General features: G+C 39.3%; 2 protein-coding genes across 2 annotated transcripts; both read left to right on the top strand.

The window, feature by feature from the left end:
* The first annotated feature begins 5,348 nt into the window (after window positions 1–5,348).
* Window positions 5,349–7,337, top strand: LOC149814486 (F-box/LRR-repeat protein 14-like). The gene is made up of 4 exons (XM_089990363.1): window positions 5,349–5,393; window positions 6,577–6,844; window positions 6,965–7,082; window positions 7,202–7,337. Exons 1-4 carry the CDS (start codon window positions 5,349–5,351, stop codon window positions 7,335–7,337), a joined length of 567 nt encoding a protein of 188 aa, XP_089846489.1.
* An 8,911-nt stretch (window positions 7,338–16,248) lies between these two features.
* LOC149814485 (pathogenesis-related genes transcriptional activator PTI5-like) lies at window positions 16,249–18,607 on the top strand. The gene is made up of 2 exons (XM_089990362.1): window positions 16,249–16,305; window positions 18,068–18,607. The coding sequence occupies exons 1-2, from the start codon at window positions 16,249–16,251 to the stop codon at window positions 18,605–18,607; spliced, it is 597 nt and encodes a 198-aa protein (XP_089846488.1).
* Window positions 18,608–20,958: the final 2,351 nt, after the last annotated feature.

Genomic DNA, 20,958 nt, shown 5'->3' with positions numbered 1-20,958 from the left:
TATAAAATCGAGCATGCTGACTCCATTTACAAGGTCAGATTTGATTAAAACAAATTGCATCATAAGATTTATGAGGGGTATGAAGATGGGGGATGATTAGGGGATGAGTGGAACCAAACTCTTTGGAGTTCTTATACCACGTTAAAATTGCCATTTGATGGAGTGGTCTGTTTAATACTCAAAAGCCACGCAATCACATGGACACGTCCTTAAAGTGACATAGGACATGCTATATTTGTGAAATATATATAGGGTGATACGTTTGTGCTAAATGAAACATGTTAAATAAGTTTTTCATGATTTTTTTTGTTTTAATTTTAAATTCTAACTGTACAGATGTGATCTATGTACTTGATTTTATAGGGATCAGCTCTTGGAGCGTTCTATTTCAACACATGGGTGGGCTTTTATAAGGTTCAAAAATTCAAAAGTCTAAAATCTTTATAAATTTTTGAGACTTCAAATATCATTTTTTCATCAAAAATACATGATCCAGTTGTGGATTCCTAGTAAATCTACCGTGCCCAACACATTTATGGGGTCAAAACCACAAAAAAAAGGATGAAAACCCCATTTAGCATATTTCATGGAGCTTCGTCAAGCTTGGTCCCATATAATCTAAATCCCGATAAAAGTTCTAAGCTGGAACATTAGAGGCCTTGGGAGATCTTGGGCCAGAAAAGAGATTTTTTATCTTATTCGTAAAGCGAAGGCGGATGTGATTTTCCTCTTGGAAACTAAGCTCACAGAGCAAGGTATGGATAAATCAAAAACGAATTTCATCAGTTTCAATTTGTTGGAAATTTTGATCATTATAAAACTTGTCGTGTCCTTGTTCATGGAATGAAAAGTCGGTCAGTGTGGAATTTATCAGTGCTACTGATCATTGTCGCTCCATTAAGGCCTCGAAAGATGGGATGTTGTGTACTCTTACGGGCATTTACGCTCATAGTCACTATGGCCACCGGCGTGCACTTTGGGCCTTCTTGTAGAGTCAGCAGATTGCTGGTCCTTGGGGTCTTGTGGGTGATTGGAATGCAGTTTGTAATAGTGAGGAGCGATGGGAGTCAGCTTATGACACCATTGCATCCTATGAATATAATGCATTCATTAATGATTGCCACCTCTTAGAAGTTGAAGATGAGCGGGTGAAATACACTTGGATGAATAATCAAAAAGGCCCTCTCTTTAAAGCTAGCAAAATTGATCTGGTTTTGGTTAATGTCGAATGGCTTATCCAATTTTCTGATATGGGCTTAGATTTTTTGTCAAATGTGGTTTCAGACCATGTTGGCTTGTGTCTTTCTTGGCAGCAAATAAAGCACCGTGTTTGTTCTCCTTTCAAATTTTTCAATATGTGGGCTCTCCGTCCTGAATGTACACATATTGTGGAAGAGTGTTGGTCTATAAATATCAAAGGCGTTCAAGAAATTGGATGAATTAAAAAAGCAGCTTAAGGAGTGGAACTCTAACAGCCTTGGGAATATAGTTGAATGGAAAAAGAAGCTATATGATGAGATGGATGAGGCTCAAATGAGGCTAAATAATGGTGACATGGGAGCATCCCTGAAGTTGTTCGAAAACCGGAATAAGATGCAGCAATGCTTACAGATGGAGGAATTATTTTGGAGGCAGAAGTCTCGAGTGCAATGGCTCTCTGAGGGTGATAGAAACTCTACGTTCTTCCATGCCAAGTTTAAGCACAATATGCAGAAGAACTACATCAAATGCATCGAAACATTAGATGGTTCAGTCTTGCATTCGCAAGAAGAGATGGAAGCTGAAGTTCGGTCGTTCTTTCTTGATTTGTTCACGAAGACGTCCATTCATTAAGATGATTTCGATGGTGCATCTGAGCCTCAACACGGCATGAAGAAGGAAAATTTGAACCTGATTGCCCCAATCAAAGACAAAGAAGTGGCATTAGCAGTCTTTGAAATGAAGAAAAACAGTGCCCCGCGCCCTGATGGTTTCCCTGTATATTTTTTTTCAGAAATTCTGGCATATTATTATTGGTAATGATGTTACTATTGCTATTAAAAAAAAAATTGACACAGGACAGCTGATGAAGAGAATAAATGCTGCACATATTGTGTTAATCCCAAAAGTGGCAGGTGCTAAAAAACTGAAGGACTATCGACCGATACGCTTCTGCAATGTGATTTTTAAAATCATCTCGAAAGTCGAAAGTGATGGTAAACAGAATGCGTCATATTTTACAAAGAATTATCTCGAAAAATCAAAGGGCATTTTTGAAAGGGAGATCCATCCAACAAAGTATTACTATTGCTCATGAGATTGTTCATACTTTAGAAGGAAGTAGGAAGAAGACTATTCTTTTCAAATACGATCCGGTAAAGGCATATGATCAGGTTGATTGGGATTTCTTGGAGTCATCTTTGGTATTCTTTGGCTTCCACCGATTTTGGATTGAGAGGATCATGTGGTGTGTCTCTACACCGACCTTTGTAGTCATGGTTAATGGGGAACCAAGTGAGAAATTTTGGAGTTCACACGGTATCCATCAAGGAGACCCGCTATCTCCTTACCTTTTCCTGATTGTGATGGAACGGCTCACCTGTAGATTGATAACTGCTGAAAAATAACTCTACATTACCCCGATGGACATCAGAAAATTCAACTGAGCCATAGTTTCTACGCTGACGATACGTTGTTCTTTCTTAAAGAAAGGAGATGGTGATAATGTTCTTTTTTGGCTTGACCCTTGGTGCAAAAACTTTTCCCTGATAAAGTTATCCAAGAGGAAATATCGCCCATATTCATGAAAGATCAACAAGGAGTTTCCGTCAAAGACATGATATGTTCCGATGCTGATTCTTATTGTGCACTAACTAATGTGATTTTGCAGGTTTGTAATAAGCATCAGGCAGAAGAGATTGAACTGTTGGTAAATGCGCAGAGGAGGCAGAAAGGAACTAAGGACGTTCTCAGGTAGAATTCAGGTGACCTTTTCTCTACTAGAATTGCTTGGGATATCCATAGAAAGAGGGGTACTCCTTTCTATTTGCACAAATATATTTGGCATGGTGGCCACATCCCGCGTGCAGCTCTCACCCTTAAATTTGCAGCCGAACAAAAACTTTTAACCCTTGACAGAATAAAAAGATTGGGAGTGGCGATGGCCAATCAGTGTGCCTTATGCGAACATCAAGAGGAATCCATTTATCACCTTTTCCTCACTTGTCCCATGGCAAAGTTAGTCTGGAGAAAGACTCTGCACCAGTTTGATCGATCCAAAATGCCTCTACCTGAGATCACTGCAGCTTTGGGTTGGTGGGGTAGGCAAAAAATAGGCGATAAAAATGTAAAGCATGCTTGGCTGGTAGCATTCAAATGTGCCATCTAGAAGTTGTGGGAAATCCAGAATAGGGAGGTGTTTCAAGAAAAGAAAATGGCGCATAAGCAAGCTATAAATATTGTGCTTCGTATTTGTCAGGGAAGAACGGGGCCTTTTATTCGAAGGTGGTTGTATGTTGGGCAATGAAAACCTCCCAATCAAGGTTGGATTAAAATAAATCTGTATAGCATGTGGGTTCCTGCTACTACCTCTTGGCGAGTAGGTTTTACCATAAGGGATCATGAAGGGCAAAATATTTATTTACGTTTGGTAAGCCAGTCTGCAAACTTAGATCATAAAGGTGGGACTGTTTGGAGTTGTTACAGGATCAAAGTAAAAAGTCACACAAATAGGCTGCTGAAAGGAAGGCATGTAAACAGTTCGGTATGAAGGGTTATTGTGGAACATCTATGGCAGATGGATAGAGTTCAATGTGTTTGGGTAAAAATGGATCAAAACTATTGTGCTTGTAGTTTAGCTAGAATAAACTGCATGGACAGGAAACGGGTTTGGAAGGACAAACCTCCAGACTGGTTTCCCTCTCCTTCAGATATGTAATTGACTCTAATCTTTGTAATCAGATAGGGTCTGCCTAACCCCAACTTGCCTATCAAAAAAATAAATAAATAAATTGTATCGCAGTAGAGGTTGGATTTTATATATGGATAAATAAAGTTAGCTTACCAAAGGATATTCAATTATAATTTAATCATGAGAGATAGAGATTAAAAGAAAAATACTTGGCAATCAACTAAGTCAAAGTAAATATTTTTTTTTTTAAGAAAAATGCAAATACATCAAAGTAAATAATTAAGCAAATAGGCTCTACGTTTATCATTTATTTTCCCATTATATGGATTGAAAAGAAGTGGGTTTGCTAGTTATAGACTCTATTATGCCTAGGCCAAGTCCACTACAAGAAAAACGTTAATTAGCTACGGAAATTTGTGACGGATTTTTTTCATCGCAAATTTGCGACGGATTCGCTAGAGAAAACTAGCCGTCGCCAAAATTGGAATTAGCGACGGAGTTTGAGACAAACTTTTTTCGTCACAAAATCCATCGCTAATTAGCGACAGAAAAATTTTGTCTCAAACTCCGTCGCAATTTCGCGACGGATAAGCGAAAAAATTTGTTTGTCGCTAATTAGCGACCGATTTTGCAACGAAATATTTTTGTCGCTACTTTTCGATTTAAACTGCAAAAAAAATTTCACCCCCTTTGCACTTTTCTCCCTTTCATTGTACGCAGCCGCCCACCAAGCCTTTCTCTTCTTCTCCTTTCTCCTTGGCTGAGCCCCATCCACTCCTTTCTCCTTGGTTGATCCAGGCAGTGTAGGTGACCTTGGAGGAAGATGGGAACTTGGTCTTCCGTCGAACCTCGAGCTCGTTCTCGGCGACCGCCTGCCGGTCCGTGGCTTCCCAAGTCCTATCGTAGGCCAATTTCCTGAAGAGGGGAAGCCCCATCACCATGAGATCTTCGAGAGTGATGGTCATCTCCACCCACAGAAACACGAAGGTGTTGATCTCCCACGACCATAGCTCTATGAGCGCCAGGAGCACGTCCTTCTGCCGCTTTATCTCCCCGAGAGACCCCTTGAGCGTGTCGTAGACGCCCACCCTCTTCCACCCATCGCCGAAGTGCAGCTCTAGGTGGTCGAACCATGAGCAAACCTCCGACAAGAGCTTGGCGGCGCCGGGCTGCTTGAACCTCGACGCTCATTTGGCCCTCCCGATCTTGAGCTTGTCTTCGAAGAGCGACATCGGCGTCAAAATCGTGCCTCCATCTTCGGGCTCCGGCATGGTGGGCAGCAACCGCTTGGCTTCGTCCTCTCAAACCTCAACCACCGCCCTGAGCTTCGCGTCGATGGCGGCCATGGTCGTGCTCACAGCCATCATGCACGAGTTCATCTTGGGCTTGGGCTCTGTGAGCGGGTGAGGGTTCGCCATTGCTTCTCTAAAATGCCATGATGCATGAACACGGATACGGCATGGGCGTTGTCACAGAAGGGGCGATGGGGCTCAGCCAAAAGCAGGTAGTAAGGGAATTGGTAAAGTAGGCAACGGCCACATGACCCAGTGTCGGGCGTGCGAGTCGAGTCGCATGATGATTCGGAAAAGGAGGTGGTGAACAGGATGCATGTGAGCAAAGCAATAGTGCCTGCATGCAGTTATCAACACACTTGTGAAAGATATTGGTAAACCCCCAAATTGACTATAATTAGATGTGTTTGGTGACTTGGGTTTCTTTTTCATAAAACGAGGAAGAAGAAGAAGAAAGAGAGGAGGATGGTAGAAAACAATAGAGAAAGGAAGAGTAAAGAAAAAATGTAAGGATGAAAAAAATGTACTAGAGGGTTGTTTTCTTTCCTTTTAGACTATTGTAAACATAGAACTTTCACGTATTTTCTTGATTCATATCATGTTTAATTCTAGTTTTTCAATGACAGTCTCTGTTTTGAGCCAATCATTAGCAGGTAGCTTAAGCAGTTATAAGTTTGACATTTTTGTCCAAATTGTTGTCATTGTAAGTATGTATTTGAGGGCACAATCTTATTTTGTTTATATTCTCTTGCCAATACTTCATGAGTGATGCTTCTTACCCAAGTTTCTGAGAACATTGAGAAAGTTCTTTATTTGTTGATAGGTATACAGATTTTTTAATTTCTTTCCAAAATTTTCAGTTTATTGGATATATGGTGTAGACTTATGAAGGAATAATTTTTCCATCATTGTTTTATTTATTTTCTTTATTCATCATCTTTTAGCAGATGATGGCTGAATGTTTATTGGTTTAATATTTGTGCCATGTCAATTTTATGTGTTGAGTGTTTTTGTTGTTTTTGTTAAAGATGAGCATGAAACTCATCTAACAAGTTGGCATTGCAACTTAATAGATAAGGAAAGAAATATCTTTGCTTAACTAAAATGGGCTCGCAGCTTTTTGTGAACTAATGGATTGGTAGGGCTTCTTTGGTTGAGCTATATATACAAAAATTTTACTGGACACCGCCACCATGTAGTTGAGACATCAGCTGATTGTGGACGTCCTAATCATCCATGGGCCATATAACCCCAATATGGTGGTTTAGTCTCAACGGATCTCTTCAGTGGACAATTAAATATATGCTCAATGTATATGTATGTGTTTTTTAATGGTTGTTGGAAGCATCCTAAAGAAAATAAACATTGAAATGTCTTAACTAATCAATGATGTAGGAGTTCACGGTTCCATTGTTCGGAAAGATAACCGACCTCAAGAATCTGATGACAATTAGATTGGATGCCTGTGAGCTATTCCCAGCAACACTCGAAATCATAAGCAGGAACTGTTGGGGTCTCAATGAGATAGGGTTGCGCAAATGCTCTGGTGTAATAGATGATGGAATTACTAGTCTTGCTAAAAACTATAAGGAATTGAGAGTGCTGGACATCACTTGTTGTCACCAACTCACGGATGCTGCTCTTGTTGCCATTGCCTTTTCCTGTAAACACCTAAAGTGCCTTAAGATGGAGTCCTGCAGTTTGTTCACAAATAAGGGTCTAGAGAGAATTGGAACAGAGTGTTCCTTACTCCATGAACTTGATCTCACTGACTTTAACGTAGATGATGCATGGCTCAAGCATACTTCTAAATGCACAGAACTGCAGATTCTAAAACTAGGGCTCTGCATCATTATTTCCAATAAAGAGATCACCTATATTGGTTCAAACTGCAAGGAGCTGTGAGAACTCGATCTTTATAGGTAAATTTGAATAGAATATCCACTACACAATTACGCGACCTCCACTCATTGTGGATATCAGAAACCTCATGGTTGTTATTTTTGCATTTTTTTGTCAGGTGTGTGAGAATTGGTGATGATGGTTTAGCAGCATTGGCAATTGGCTGTAGGAAACTCAAGAGGATCAACATCTGCTACTGCATAGAGATTACAGACATGGGAATGAAATATATTGGCAATCTAGAACAACTCTAGGAGCTTGAAATGAGGGGACTGATAAAGGTGTCATGCTTGTAATTGGAGGATTGGCATGTTTATGAAAGTCTGATGAAGTTAAGGTAATTCTTCTTCATTTTTTCCTATCATATGCTAAATGGTGGTGTGTCTATGACCATGTTTGAAGTGTTGTGTGGTGATTTCGTTGCTTCCCCTTAAACTTTTGCATTATAAACACCAGACAGAAGTAGCTACTGGTGTTATTATTCTGCATGATTTGACAAGTGGCAAATTTTGCTTCCTTGCTTTAAGGCAAAATCAGTTGGAAGCAGATTTTCTAAAATATGGCTCTAAACAGAAAAAATCCATGTCAAAATCTGACCAGATCATATGTGAAAGGATATTTCAGTTACATATGATCAGATCCTACAATGACCAAAATGAACAAAAAAATTTTAAATGCAGAAAGATATGTACAAAAGAAAAACAGACCACATATTTGACAAAAGCTTCATAGCCAAGTCTATGCATGAGGCCACTAATTGTGCCCTACATGAGGCCACTAATTGTGACTGAAAGCTGATTGGATGTTTATGTCTTGTTTGATATAGATGTCTTAGGATCAGTATTTACATCACATTTCAGAGATTTTTTTAACTGGTTTGTTTCTCCTTTGTTAATGCATTGCTACGTCATCATACATATGATGCTTTGGCCGTTCACAGCGTGTATACTTTGTCACTGTCAAACCCTGTCAAGTATCTTTTTGGCTAATGCTTTATGTGAATGATACATTTGTGTTTCAAGGTAGGTTAGGTGGTTGCAAATATTAGACACATAACTACATAGATCTTTCATTGCAGGCATTGCTTATGAGCTAAAGGTGAAATCTTTATAATCTCTTCTAGACATAATACTTTGCATATCCTATTTATTTATTTAGGATGTTGTCCATATACTTATTTTTATTGAGCTATTTTCAGTTACAAATTGTGGGTACTGCTTTTTGTAGTTCTAATATTCTTGCTTGATATTTTTTTCCATTTCTTTAATTTTTAACAGACTGGTTTTGGATTTATGTTCAGGGAAAAGTCCAACTCTTATCACTTGAACCAATACATCAATTGCATATCTTTATCTTTGTGTTGGCTATTATCCATGTTATTTTCAGTATTCTTACCATGCTCCTGGGAGGTGCTAAGGTATCTAAAATAGGTGTTTCTTTTTCTTTTTTCTTTTTTCTTTTTTCTTTTTTCTTTTTTCTTTTTTCTTTTTTCTTTTTTCTTTTTTCTTTTTTCTTTTTTCTTTTTTCTTTTTTCTTTTTTCTTTTTTCTTTTTTCTTTTTTCTTTTTTCTTTTTTATTCATATATACCAAATATCTTAATTTGGATACAACAAAAATCAAGTTGTTGTTTTATGTTCCCATAACTAATGAATATTGTGGAGAAATAATGGTTAGTATAATCATCTATCATTGAATTTTATAAGCTTTCTTTGCTAGATACGTCAATGGAAAGATTGGGAAGATTCAATTGCAAATGATAAGTACAATATGAAAGAGGGTTTGTGCCAACATTATCAAATTTTTGTTTCTTTACATGAAAGAATTTTTTTTCTCGGGCTTATGTTTGGTACATATGAATAATATCCGTAGTTATATTTCAAACAATTTTTAAAAAAATTTTGTGATGGATTAGTGACGGATAATATTTGTCACTAATATTTGATTTTGCGATGAAATATAATCTGTCGCTAATCCATCACTAAAATAGTGACGGATTACATTTCATCGCAAAACCAAATATGTGCTTGTTTAGCGATGGATTAGGGATGGATTACATTCATCACTAATTAGCAACAAATTAGTGACAGATCAATTCTATCGCTATTTAGCGACCAGGATTATGCGATGGACACTATCCATCGCTAAGTCGTCGCCAATCCATCGCTAAACACATTTAGCAATGGATTACCGACGGATAGCGTCCGTCGCTAATCCGCATTTTTCTTGTAGTGGTTGGCTAGGATCTAAAAGGTATAAATATTTTTTTGTGTTTCAAGATGTGTTTTTGTTTTTTTCAAAGGCAAGTTGGGGTTAGGCAGATCCCTACCAGTTATACAACAATACCATTGGGATTTAAACTTGCAACGTCCCAACACAAGGTGACGTGCACTACCAGACAAGTGGAACCCCTGTTGGTGTGTTTCAAGATGTTATGAAAATCAAGGACCAAAACAAAGCAATCCACAATAAAATAAAGAAGATGATGATGAGGGCACCAAGATATATGTGGTTTGGCACTAATGCTTTCTTCCAAAAGTTTAGGATAAAAAATCCACTAATTAGTTCAGGAATATAATGACGAGATATAAGAAGTCTCAAAGTCTTAAAACCTTAATACATTCAAAACTTTGTCAAACCTCAAAGAGAGGCTTCTTTCCATTAAAAAAAAACTTAAAGTGATACATGGGAAACTTACCAAAATAGTATGTTCCATTGTACAGTCTTTAAAATAATTGTCAAATCGAGTTATGAATCAAAGCAAATCCTAAATTCAAGACACCCACAACAAAAGGAGTGAATAATAAAGCTTCAAAAGCTATTAATCCGAGTTGAACTTATTCAAAACCGGACAGCTTACACCTGAACCAACCCTTCAGCGTGAATATCAGTCCAAAAGCTAAACGCGACCCATCCACATGAGAAAAAAAAGATAAAAATTACTGCTGAAAATACAAGATTATTTATTTTCTTTCCACTAATTTATAGCAATTCTTAAACCTTTTTCATGCATCTTTTAGACATTATACTTTCAGTTGCAATTCTTATGTTTATGCCTCAATAGTGAATATATATTTCGAATCTTACTCTTTGATTTGCCTTGAATCTTAGGATTTGTCTCAAATTAATTATAGCTACTTTCTTGTCTTTTTTTTTGAAAAAAAAAAACATTTCATGTTTGCCTTCATGATTTAGGCCTTTCACGCAGGTTAGCAAAGTGTTGGGTTAAAATGATGCTATCCCCAAACCTATTTCTCTGAAAACTTTTACAGTCTAGTTGTGGAGCATGTTTTCTCTTTTTATGAGAGAAAAAAGGAAAAAAGGCAGTTGATATATATATATATATATATATATATATATAATCAGAAATTATATTATGTATATATGATTCATAACCAAGAAAAAAGAAAAACCATAAATGTGTTACATAAAGAATGACTTTATACTACACGTTATACACCTTTCACCCCATTCATGTCGATGCAATTAGTTCTTTTGTAATCTTATGGTGAACTAAGTGAATGTTTGGTGTTGCATGTTTGAAGATCACTTCATTTTGGTGAAGCCACATCTAGCCTCCATGTTATCAGCACCCACTGTCTCCAATGAAGATCGCATACCCTGTATTTTCTAGCTGAAAGTAGCATATCCTATGGGCGAGGCTGCATTTCTAACATTGGGTGTTTTCATTGCAATTCTTGCAGTCCCTGAATCCAAATACACTCTGCAAAAAGGTGTTTGGTGCATTCAATATTTTCTGCCTGCACATACTGGCCAAACTAAAATCAGAGATTTGCAATTGGCGTTCAGTCTTCACCTTTCCATGGAGCACTATCCATCCATTGAAAGAGGATCTTGGGGGTAGATCTTCACCCCAAAGGCATTTTTTTGGCAGCCAAGTAATGGTTGGAACACCTAGTGCCATATAACACGACACTACAAAAAAAAATATCCATGTCGGTCATGCACTCAATGCAGCACATCATCAATATTTGTTAGTTGCACCCCGTGAAACAAATGCATAATATCATGTAGTAGTTGGACGGTGGTGGCATTGTGGTCACCCCCAAAATTCATCTCCCATCCATTGTCATGCAACCATACGTCCTTAACAATTACACCTATTCCTCTACAAATATGAAATAATTCAGGAAATTTATCTCCAAGCGGACCATCTGAAGCCTGGAGGTCCCACCAAAACCTTAGGGCATTATCTCTTCCAACCTTTACCCTAACACTTTCCAAAAATTTATCCATGATTTTTTAAACAACCCCTTCCACACACTTAAACCACCTTTCACTTGGAGTTTTCAACTCATTTGCCATGGATATCCTTAAAAGTCATTTTTTTATATATAATAAAGCTCCGAGATTAATCATGAGACCACTTTATTTTTTTGAAAGTTTTCAATGCAAGATTGCCAGAGGGCGTGTATTTTTTAAGCCTCATTCAGATAATCATTTGTATGGAGGAGTTTGATTAATATATATTTATGAAACAAAGCTAGAGAGGTTCGGTGGATTAGCAATTAATGAATCAAAGATAAGGAGGTTGGAGGAACTTGCACCTAAAAACTATTTGGTAAGTTGTAGTCATTGCAATACAAGGTTTTAGTTATGAATGCTTCTTTCCAAGTTGCTTGGCTGAAACATGCAACTAGGATATGCATAAAATTCTTGCAAAACCTGACTTCATATTGGTTTTTTAATCATGTTAAGAGGAAAAAGCTTTTGGTTAGATACTTGTAGTCATTTATGAAGTATGGTGAACCTCCTCGCGTGTCTATTTGTAGTCAAAGGCCTCTTTTTTCTTCAACATTTAGGCTATGTTTGTGAGCCTTTGTGGTTTCCACCATGCTCTCATACTCTCTTGTTGTTTGGGAGAAGTGGCGTTGCTGAAACAATGCATTGGGAATGGGGTTGGTAGTCCCAACACAACATTTCAACACTACTTTCAGGAGGATGTTTTTGGCAACTCCATCTCTCAACATCACACATTGGCAAAACATTGAAACTGTGTTTCCATGGCAATGCAAGGCTCCCAAACATAGCCTTAAAGAGGCTGTAAAATCATGATCATGGTTGTTAAATGCGATGAGGCGAAGCGAGGCGTACGCCTCTCACAACGTGAGACTCTCAAGCAAGGTTGTAAATGCGATGAGGCGAAGCGAGGCGTTGAGCCTGCGCTTCGCCTATGAGGCGTACACCTCTCACAACACTGATCATGATCCTCATATGCCTACTTTCACTTGTTTCATAATTTGGTTTCTTGTTTGACAAATGAATAATGGCATTATAGCCCATGAGTGCTCGTAAATGTCACCAAGTTCAAGGGGACGTCATGAGTTTTTAACCCACTGGTGCACATCCCTTGCTGCCATGCGGAATCTGAGTGTACTTCCTCGCTGTCAAGGGGAAGTGAGGGGGTACGAATGACTAAGGTGGTTTGTCAAGTAATGCAAAAATAAAAACAAAAAGAGCAATCAAGATGCAATGAGTCATAGAAAGCCTTCTTTCGAGAGTTAGGCTCTGAACCAAGTACCCTATCAAAGACTATACTCTCACATTCTTCCAACTTAAAAAAGACTCAACATCCACGACAAGAACATTTTCATACTTAGGGACTCTGCAGTTGGCATCATAGATGGTTTCAAAAGGGACAAATATATCCAATGGTCCTTGTTGCATTGACATTACCCTTTTGTTAACTTCAAGCAGCATACCATCTTTTACTGTTTAAATATGCTCACACTATTTTGCCATTATTTCTAGGAAACTTATGGCCCATATCAGGATTTTTTTAAAATGAGGCCCATTTTCAATATTAGGTGCAAAACGTTAAAAGCTCAATATGTAAATATCAGCACTAGCAATTATTTATATCAAAAATTGTATTATAAAAAATAAAAATAAAAATAATGAATATATATATATATATAGAAATAAGCATACTTCCACTACAAGAAAACTGTTAATTAGCGACGGAAATTTGCGATGAATTTTTTCTGTCGCAAATTTGCGACAGATTAGCTAGAGAAAACTTTCTTCATGAATCCGTCGCTAAGTAGCGACGGATTAACGACAACAATTTTTTCGTCGCTAATTCTCAATACAAGAAAACATTTTAGCGAGAGAATTTTTCCATCGCTAATTAGCGATGAATTAGCGACAGAAAACTTCCCTCGCGAATTTTCGATTTAAACAGAGCGCAAAATTTTCTCTCTCTCCCTGTTCAAAATTTAAATCAACCGCGCTCGATTTAAACCGACTTCGATGATGCAAAGTGATCGTTGTGCAAGTCAGATCATGGTGGACGACGATGATGCAAAGTGATCGCTGGAGGACGACGACGCCGGTTCACGGAGGACGGTGACACCGGTTCACGGAGGATGGTGACGCCGGTTCACGGAGGACGACGACGCCAGTTCACGGAGGATGACGACGTCGGTTCACGGAGGACGATGACGTCGAAGAGCACCGGTTCACGGAGGACGGCGACGCCGGTTCACGGAAGATGACGACGCCGATTCACGGAGGACGGCGACGTCGGAGAGCACCAGTTCATGAAGGACGATACAAGTCCGGCGACGAGGCAGAGCGATCATTCTGTGCAATGCTTGTCGGGCACGGTATAAGTCCGGCTTATTGCTACCGGAATACCGCCCGACAGGGATCAGTTTTTTTTTTTAAATTTCGCGACATATTAGCGACGGATAATGTCTGTTGCTAAGCTGTCGCAAATTAGCGACGGAATTAACGACAGATAAGTTTTTTCGCTAATTAGCGAGCAAAAATTCGCGATGGCCTCTATCCGTCGCTAAACAGTTTAGCGACGGATTAGCGATGGATAGAGGCCGTCGCTAATCCACGATTTTCTTGTAGTGTTCTAAATTAAAATGGTTTTCTTTAAGACACTTGTATGAAAATATATTAAAGCAAATAAGTAACCTTTTATACCACTTATAATTTAGGAAGAAAGCTTTAAATAGATTAATTAACCAAGCATCTAGTTAAAATTTGACTCGAAGAAAAAGAAAAGATAGGTTAATTAATTTTAGGATATTTTCATCACAAATAAAGTAGAAAAAAAATGCATACTGTTCATTGTATTGTATATATATATATATATATATATATATATATATATATATATATATATATATATATATATATATATATATATGAATTGAGAAGGGGATCTGAGCTGAGTAGAAGGTGCTATAGATGTAAGCTGGAGAATCGATAGAGCCAGCTCTGAAGGTATTTCTTATCTTTTGATGAGTTGAATCTTATTACAAAACCTTTATTTAGAGACAGGCTCGACAAAAATGACCAGCTGTCCTTCATAACAGTCACTTTTCTCAATTAAATTGTGCATGTCATGTCATGCATGAAACAGATTATTTAACAAGAAATGAAAAGGTAAGTTCTCACATTTTCAACAATGACCATGCAAGATTGACAATTGATGAGAACACTAGAGAGAGATCACAGTTATAAACAACTAACTCTTGCAAATATAAATAAATAAAAACTTATCTAATTCTGCTATTGCATGTTAATAGTTTTATTATGAAAAATGCTAAGGTGCTCCGGGAGCACCTACTCCCACATACTACAAAATAGTTGTAGGATCGATGTACTCAACATAGTTTATTTGATAGGCATCATTCTTTGGATCATGTTTATGGGATATAGAAATAAAAAAATTTAAGTCATAAATTTTTTATACATTGTGAGTCGTTGATTTTTGAAGGTCTTATAAAACCTACATGTATCCTATAATCACATGATCCAAAACTTGTTTTCTACTAAATAATGTTTATAGATAGTATTTATAGGGCCTGATCAACAGAAAAAACTCAAGAAATTTGAAAATCTAAACCTTCCATTAGGTACGAGCAGGTGCTCCAGGAGCACCCTATCATTACTATTTAATTATACAATAAAAGTATATTAACGTTGTTATTACCTTTAGACATATATCAATTAAATTAAAAGTAATAAAATCTCTAAAACGTAGAGGCGTGGTTAGATGCCACACAAATTAAACACATAAAATCACTGGATCTGCTCCGTAAGACCTATGGCAACAAAAGTCCTGACATAAATAAAGTTTAAAGAGAATATATGGTGCAACTGATTCTAAGAAATAGTTAATTTTTGTTTTATTATTGGACTTATACTACCTTATTGAAGGATGAGTATACATAAAATGCTTTCATTGATTTGTATATTAATTAATTTTTGTTTTCAATTTTTTTTTATCTATGTTGGTATTGTCACTTAAATGGACTTCTAAGCGATTATCAAGGTTTGACCACGTGCTGCATACCACACACCTTTATCATGAAGCTAACGTTTCGTCGGTGAAGCAGATCAGGTCATGCTGAACATAGCCTTTTGCTCATGCCAACATCGTGACCGTCTGTTTGCATTTTGGATGAATGCCACGTAGCTCATGTTCAGCATGACCTGATCTGCTTTCGGCTTTAGGGTTCATTTGTGTGTCAGGAAAAGGGAAGCAGATCAGGTCATGCTGAAAATGAGCGTTTTTCTCGTGCGGACATCGTGGCCGTCTGTTTGCATTTTGGATGAATGCCATGTGGTTTTGTTCCATGAGAAAAAACGCTCATTTTCAGCATGACCTGATCTGCTTCCCAGGAAAAATGGGTTGTTTTTCGCAGAAATGCATTGATGGACGTGTATTTCTGCGAGGCCCATAGTGACAACATAAACACATTTTTGCGGAAAACCCTCAATGAGTATACCATTTTACATGTTTTGGAGGTGAGTTTTTTTTGGCGAAAACAGTGCTCGTGAGCGAGTCGGATTCTATTTCCGCGATAGTGGAATCTACTCTCGGCACCCCATTCTGTGACATGCAAACGCCTCCTTAGCGGGCAGGTTATATGTTCTCCTCAGGAACACGCACTGTAGCCTGTTCCTGGGTCCCCACTGAGCATCGCATGGCGCTCAGTGGGGTGTACGGGGGAGCCATGCATCCTGCAGGGGTGCACAAGCAACACCCTCTCCCTCCTTAGAGGCCCCACCTAAACAAAACCAAGACAATTTGATTCTCTCTCTATCCATCCCACAGAATCCGCCCCACTTTTAAAAGGTTGGTAGGTTTGGGGTAGCCATCAATGGGCAGTCAAACCGTTCAACATGGGCTGGCTAGCTGGTCACTTGGTTAACATGGCACGTGGATCTTCAAAGGATAAGGTCTGTATTTTGTGGACCAATTGACTTGAAAGGCTTTGTCCCTTTATCGGTAAATGTGTCCACTAAAAGCGGATCTGGATTTTGAAGTTGGCCAAGACACGGAATTATGAGTTCAGTATTCCGGTAATGTGACTTTACTAAACCTGTGAAAAGTAAAAAACAGTGGACTGGAGAGTAATACACATTTGATTGGAATTAGTTTGAATTTGATTGGGAGCTATGTCACAAAGACACGTGGATACGCGGATATGCGTGACATGGGTTCGGCTCGCAACTTTAAAAAAAAAATCGAAAAAAATAGGACATGAGAGACATGAAAAATGGGTTCGGCTCGCAACATTTCAACCTTAACTGTCGTCAGGATGGCCCAGACCAAAGACAAGGCTGAGCCCCACAAAGGCAGAAACACAGGGGCTCAAAAGTCAAGTCAATTGACCAACAACCACTTTGTTGTCAAGGACCTAACGGAAAAAAGCCTACTACATCATGGAAATTTGGCATTACAATACTGATGAGTTGTGGAGCCTGATTCACTGTTTTTGCCCTTGCAGGAAGGGGTCCGGGGGCTCCCCTCGGCGCGGGTCCCGCTGCACGGTCAGCGGGCGGGGGTCCAGGAAGGGTGCCCCTGGCGGGGGGTTATAGGGGGGGCAGAAGAATTTTTTTTCTGAGGCTTATGTTTGGGACCCGGTTTTCAATGGATCCGACCCGATTTGGTTAGGGTTAGGGTTGTCGCCCTTGCCTTGTTTATATTCTCGCTTTTCTTTCTCGAGCTTGTAACTATCTGTTAAGAGTAATAATATTTTTCTCTGGGCGGCTGTGGTTTTTTACTCTCTCTCGAATTTCAGGAGAGGTTTTTCCACGTAAATCTGTGTTCTTCTTGTGTTTTGTTTGATCGTTCTTGTTCTTTGCTTCTTTTTTATTGTCTCTTGCTCGTGGTTTTTCCTAACAAATACTTCCTAATTTTTTGTTGTACGGCACATATTATCAATTAAAAACTAATGTCTTGGAGGCGTCAACGGGTTTGGTTCAGACCTAGGTGAAGCCGGACCTAGCCTCGACTTTCGGGTATGGTATCGAGTCCAGACTCGGATTTAATCGAACCCACCATAAGAAAAACCATACCCGGACCCAGTAAAAACTATATGAACCTGCAGACCAGGGCAATACCCGGTAAAATAATATTTTTTATAACTTTTACATTGAAAATTTGGGGGTCTTAATCAAAACTCGGGTTGGGCCCGAGTCTGGTATAAAATTTCACAAACTATACCCGGCTCCATGTATTAATCGGACCTTCAGGTACGGATCAAGATCTGAATCAGGTCTTCTTATTTATCACCATGCCCAGACCCTATATGGTTTGGTTTGGGTCAGGTCGAGTTGGGTCCTGATTATCCCGACCCATTGACACCCCTACTAATGTCCTTTGACCACACACAAAATAATTGAAAAGTAAAAAACTCCTTTGTATCCGAAAATGGGTCCCTCAACTTCCCTCTGTTTCAATCAAAACTCTATCAAAAAACATTCAAACGATGATGGCTGTACTATTCAAAAACAAGTGTTATTCATGAAGTCATCACCACAACGTCATTGTTGAAGTCCAAGCAACCATCATATTGCATATGGAATAATCTAGAACTTCAAATCAAGAACCAATAAGGGTACGGCCCCTCCTCTGCTTCCTTGCACCTTCGTTTCACTACATCTTTAATTTTGTGCACCCAACTCATTGTACAAATATGGATTGATCTTGCACTAGACCGCCATCTTTGGCATCGAGTCTGAACCAAGAGAAGCTTTCTTCAAGATCCCCCATATGAACACCAATCTAGAGACCGAGCTCCCTCTTGATGAGAATGATTCCTGTGACATGTTCCTCAATGAGGTGCTGAATGAGGCCAGGAGCAATGGATGGTCGCCGGAGAAAGATGGCAGGCGTGCATACAAGACCCCCCGGCATCAGAATTCCGGCGAGAGACATTACCGGGGTGTGCGCAGGCGGCCGTGGGGTAAGTTCGCAGCCGAGATACGGGACTCGAATCGCCAAGGCGCTCGCATCTGGTTGGGCACCTTTGATACAGCAGAGGAAGCTGCCTTGGCATATGATAGAGCTGCATTTCAAATGCGTGGCGCAAAGGCCCTGCTGAATTTCCCAGCCAAGTTACAGACAGGTGAGACCCAAACCATGTCAAATTCTGGTGTAACAGCACATTTCTACGGCTCGTCTAGTAGTAGAGTTCCACTGGAGATGTGTTCAAGTTTCCAGCAAGAGAAATGGCTCGGACCCACCCAGCCCTGAACCAGTGACGGAAGTGCAAGACATGGGGTCAGATTATATAGATGGTTTTCTTGGTTATCCAAGACATGGATGAAACTGAAAATATGGTACTGTTTAATAACTTTAATTTTGTCTTTTGGGTGTGGGAGATGTGTGAAGTGAATGCCTTTTGTACACGATAAGCTTTGGGGTATGTCCCACTGATTAAGAAAGTGTGGCTTTGTCATTCGACTGCTATTGGCCTCAATCAATGGACATTGGAGAAAGAAAAAATAGTTCCCTGACGACCTCGAGTGTTTTCAAAATCCAGCCTCACCAAAGATTCGCTGCCACGTGTTGATATTTTTCCCCTCCCCCAAACCGTTTTCTATTTGTCAGTGGCATTTAGGGGTGTAAACGGTTTGAATTCGGATTAGATGTGGCCAATACCATATTCAACTACTGGGATGATGGCGTATTCAAATTCGGACGTGGATTCGGATTGTATAAAAAGTCGTACCAGATCTACTTTTTAACATGTAAATGGATTCGGATATTTGTCTGATTCAGTAATAAAAAACCAAAACCATATCCATCAGATTATAATCCGAGATGCTTTTGACTTACAAAATGCAACTAAATGGGATCGAATCCGGTCGCAGATAAAATCTGATTCATTGACTTCCCTAGTGGCAGTGATGACCCGGTACATGGTTGCTGCCATTTGTGCAATGTGGAGGGGTAGTCAGAGAAATTATAGGAAAGTTGATGGGCACTAGTGAAGAAATCCTCAAGAACTTTATAAATGGCAGCATGGATCATGGGACCCTTTTTCTAGAATACATCCGATTCATCTAATCACGTTCTTAGAAAGACTTGACTTTGTTTGCATGGCAAAAAGACTACGGCATTGGATTCTAGAAGTCTCTTTCTTCTCTCGCCTCCTTCCCGTTTGGCCACAAAAGGTGGTGTGTGTGTGTGTGTGTGTGTATGGGGGGGAGTGATGAAAATTTGACCTTTTGAAGCCCACTAGGGCTCACCTCATTTGATGAGGGTGATTTGTGATTGTCATCAAGGCTGTGTTTAGGAGTCATCTCCCAAAACAGGATTCCCAAACACATGTGGGGGTATGTGGTATTAATTACACCCTCATTAAATACCATCTTCGCTCCCATCTCCAACTCTCAAATAAAGCGAAAAGAGACTTCCAGGGTTCAAAGCATGCATCCCTCAGTAGCAAAGTCAAAGCTGGGTTACTTCTCTCTTTTTTTCCTTGATGGATTGGGAAGCCAAGCCACCCTTGGAATCAGAGATCTAATCATGCTGGCTAAGTACGGTTGTTGTCCCGATGGTGTAAACCCGTGATGCACGCCTTGTCCTCAGGGAGTCATCAAGAACTTATCCGTTGCTTTCATTAATGCAAGGGGCTGCCGCTCATGGGAATGTAACCCTGTCTAGTGGCCAAGGCCCCTTCCACTGTGCCAAACCCATTGGGTTAAGCTGGGTTACTTCTTGATGAATAAAGATGAACTGAGGATTCTTACACCAATAAGTTTGCGAGTTAGTGAGGTGATTTTTTTCTGTAATTAAAAAAAAAAAAACGAAAGACCCTTCAGAAAATATGGTATCCCTAGCTCTTATAAAATCAACTATTGAATGGTAGACTAGGAGTTTCCTTGCAATTGCTGAAACCAAGCCCAGCATCATCAGGTCTAATCCTAAGCTAACAATAATCCATACCCTCTTTTCTGCCCCATTAGCCAGAAGATTCCCCTCGTTACTCTTTCTGGATCTTGACCACATGCACTACTTCATGACAAAAAAGGACAGTATCAATCCCATAGTCAGAACATGGTAGACAGCCCTAACTTTTGGTTACAGAATTATATGAAAACACGTTCACATCATGAGACATGATCAAGCACATATGGTCCCATCATGACCTGTGAACCTAAGCATTCATGCCCCCCTCCCACTCATAAACAAAAAGCATTCATATTGACCTATCATTATCGACAACAAGAGAAGATATGCATGGAGTTGGTTTTCCTTCTACGCCACGTTTTCGTTGTGCATCCAACAGCCAATGACAAGAACACCCGCTCATCTGGTATGGGTGACTTGTGAATGTCACCAAGTTGAAGGAACATCACATGTTCCAAACTGCGGGTGGCATTCCTTGCCGCAAGGTCGAAGCTGAGTGTACTCTCCGGTGGACAGAAAAACCTCGAGGGTTTTACCAACCGAAGGCCAGCCAATGATGAGTTTAAAAAAAAAAGTGGCACCATGACCCTTTGGGCTTGACTTTAAAGTTTGGGCACCCTATTACTATTCTAGAGTGTTATATACATTTGGTATAATTGGACATTTATGTTGAAAAATAAACGCCTTGT

Source organism: Nuphar pumila, chromosome 15 (genome assembly GCF_984573655.1).
Source record: "Nuphar pumila chromosome 15, dmNupPumi1.hap1.1, whole genome shotgun sequence".
NCBI lineage: Eukaryota > Viridiplantae > Streptophyta > Magnoliopsida > Nymphaeales > Nymphaeaceae > Nuphar > Nuphar pumila.
This window is presented reverse-complemented; position numbering and strand designations above follow the sequence as displayed.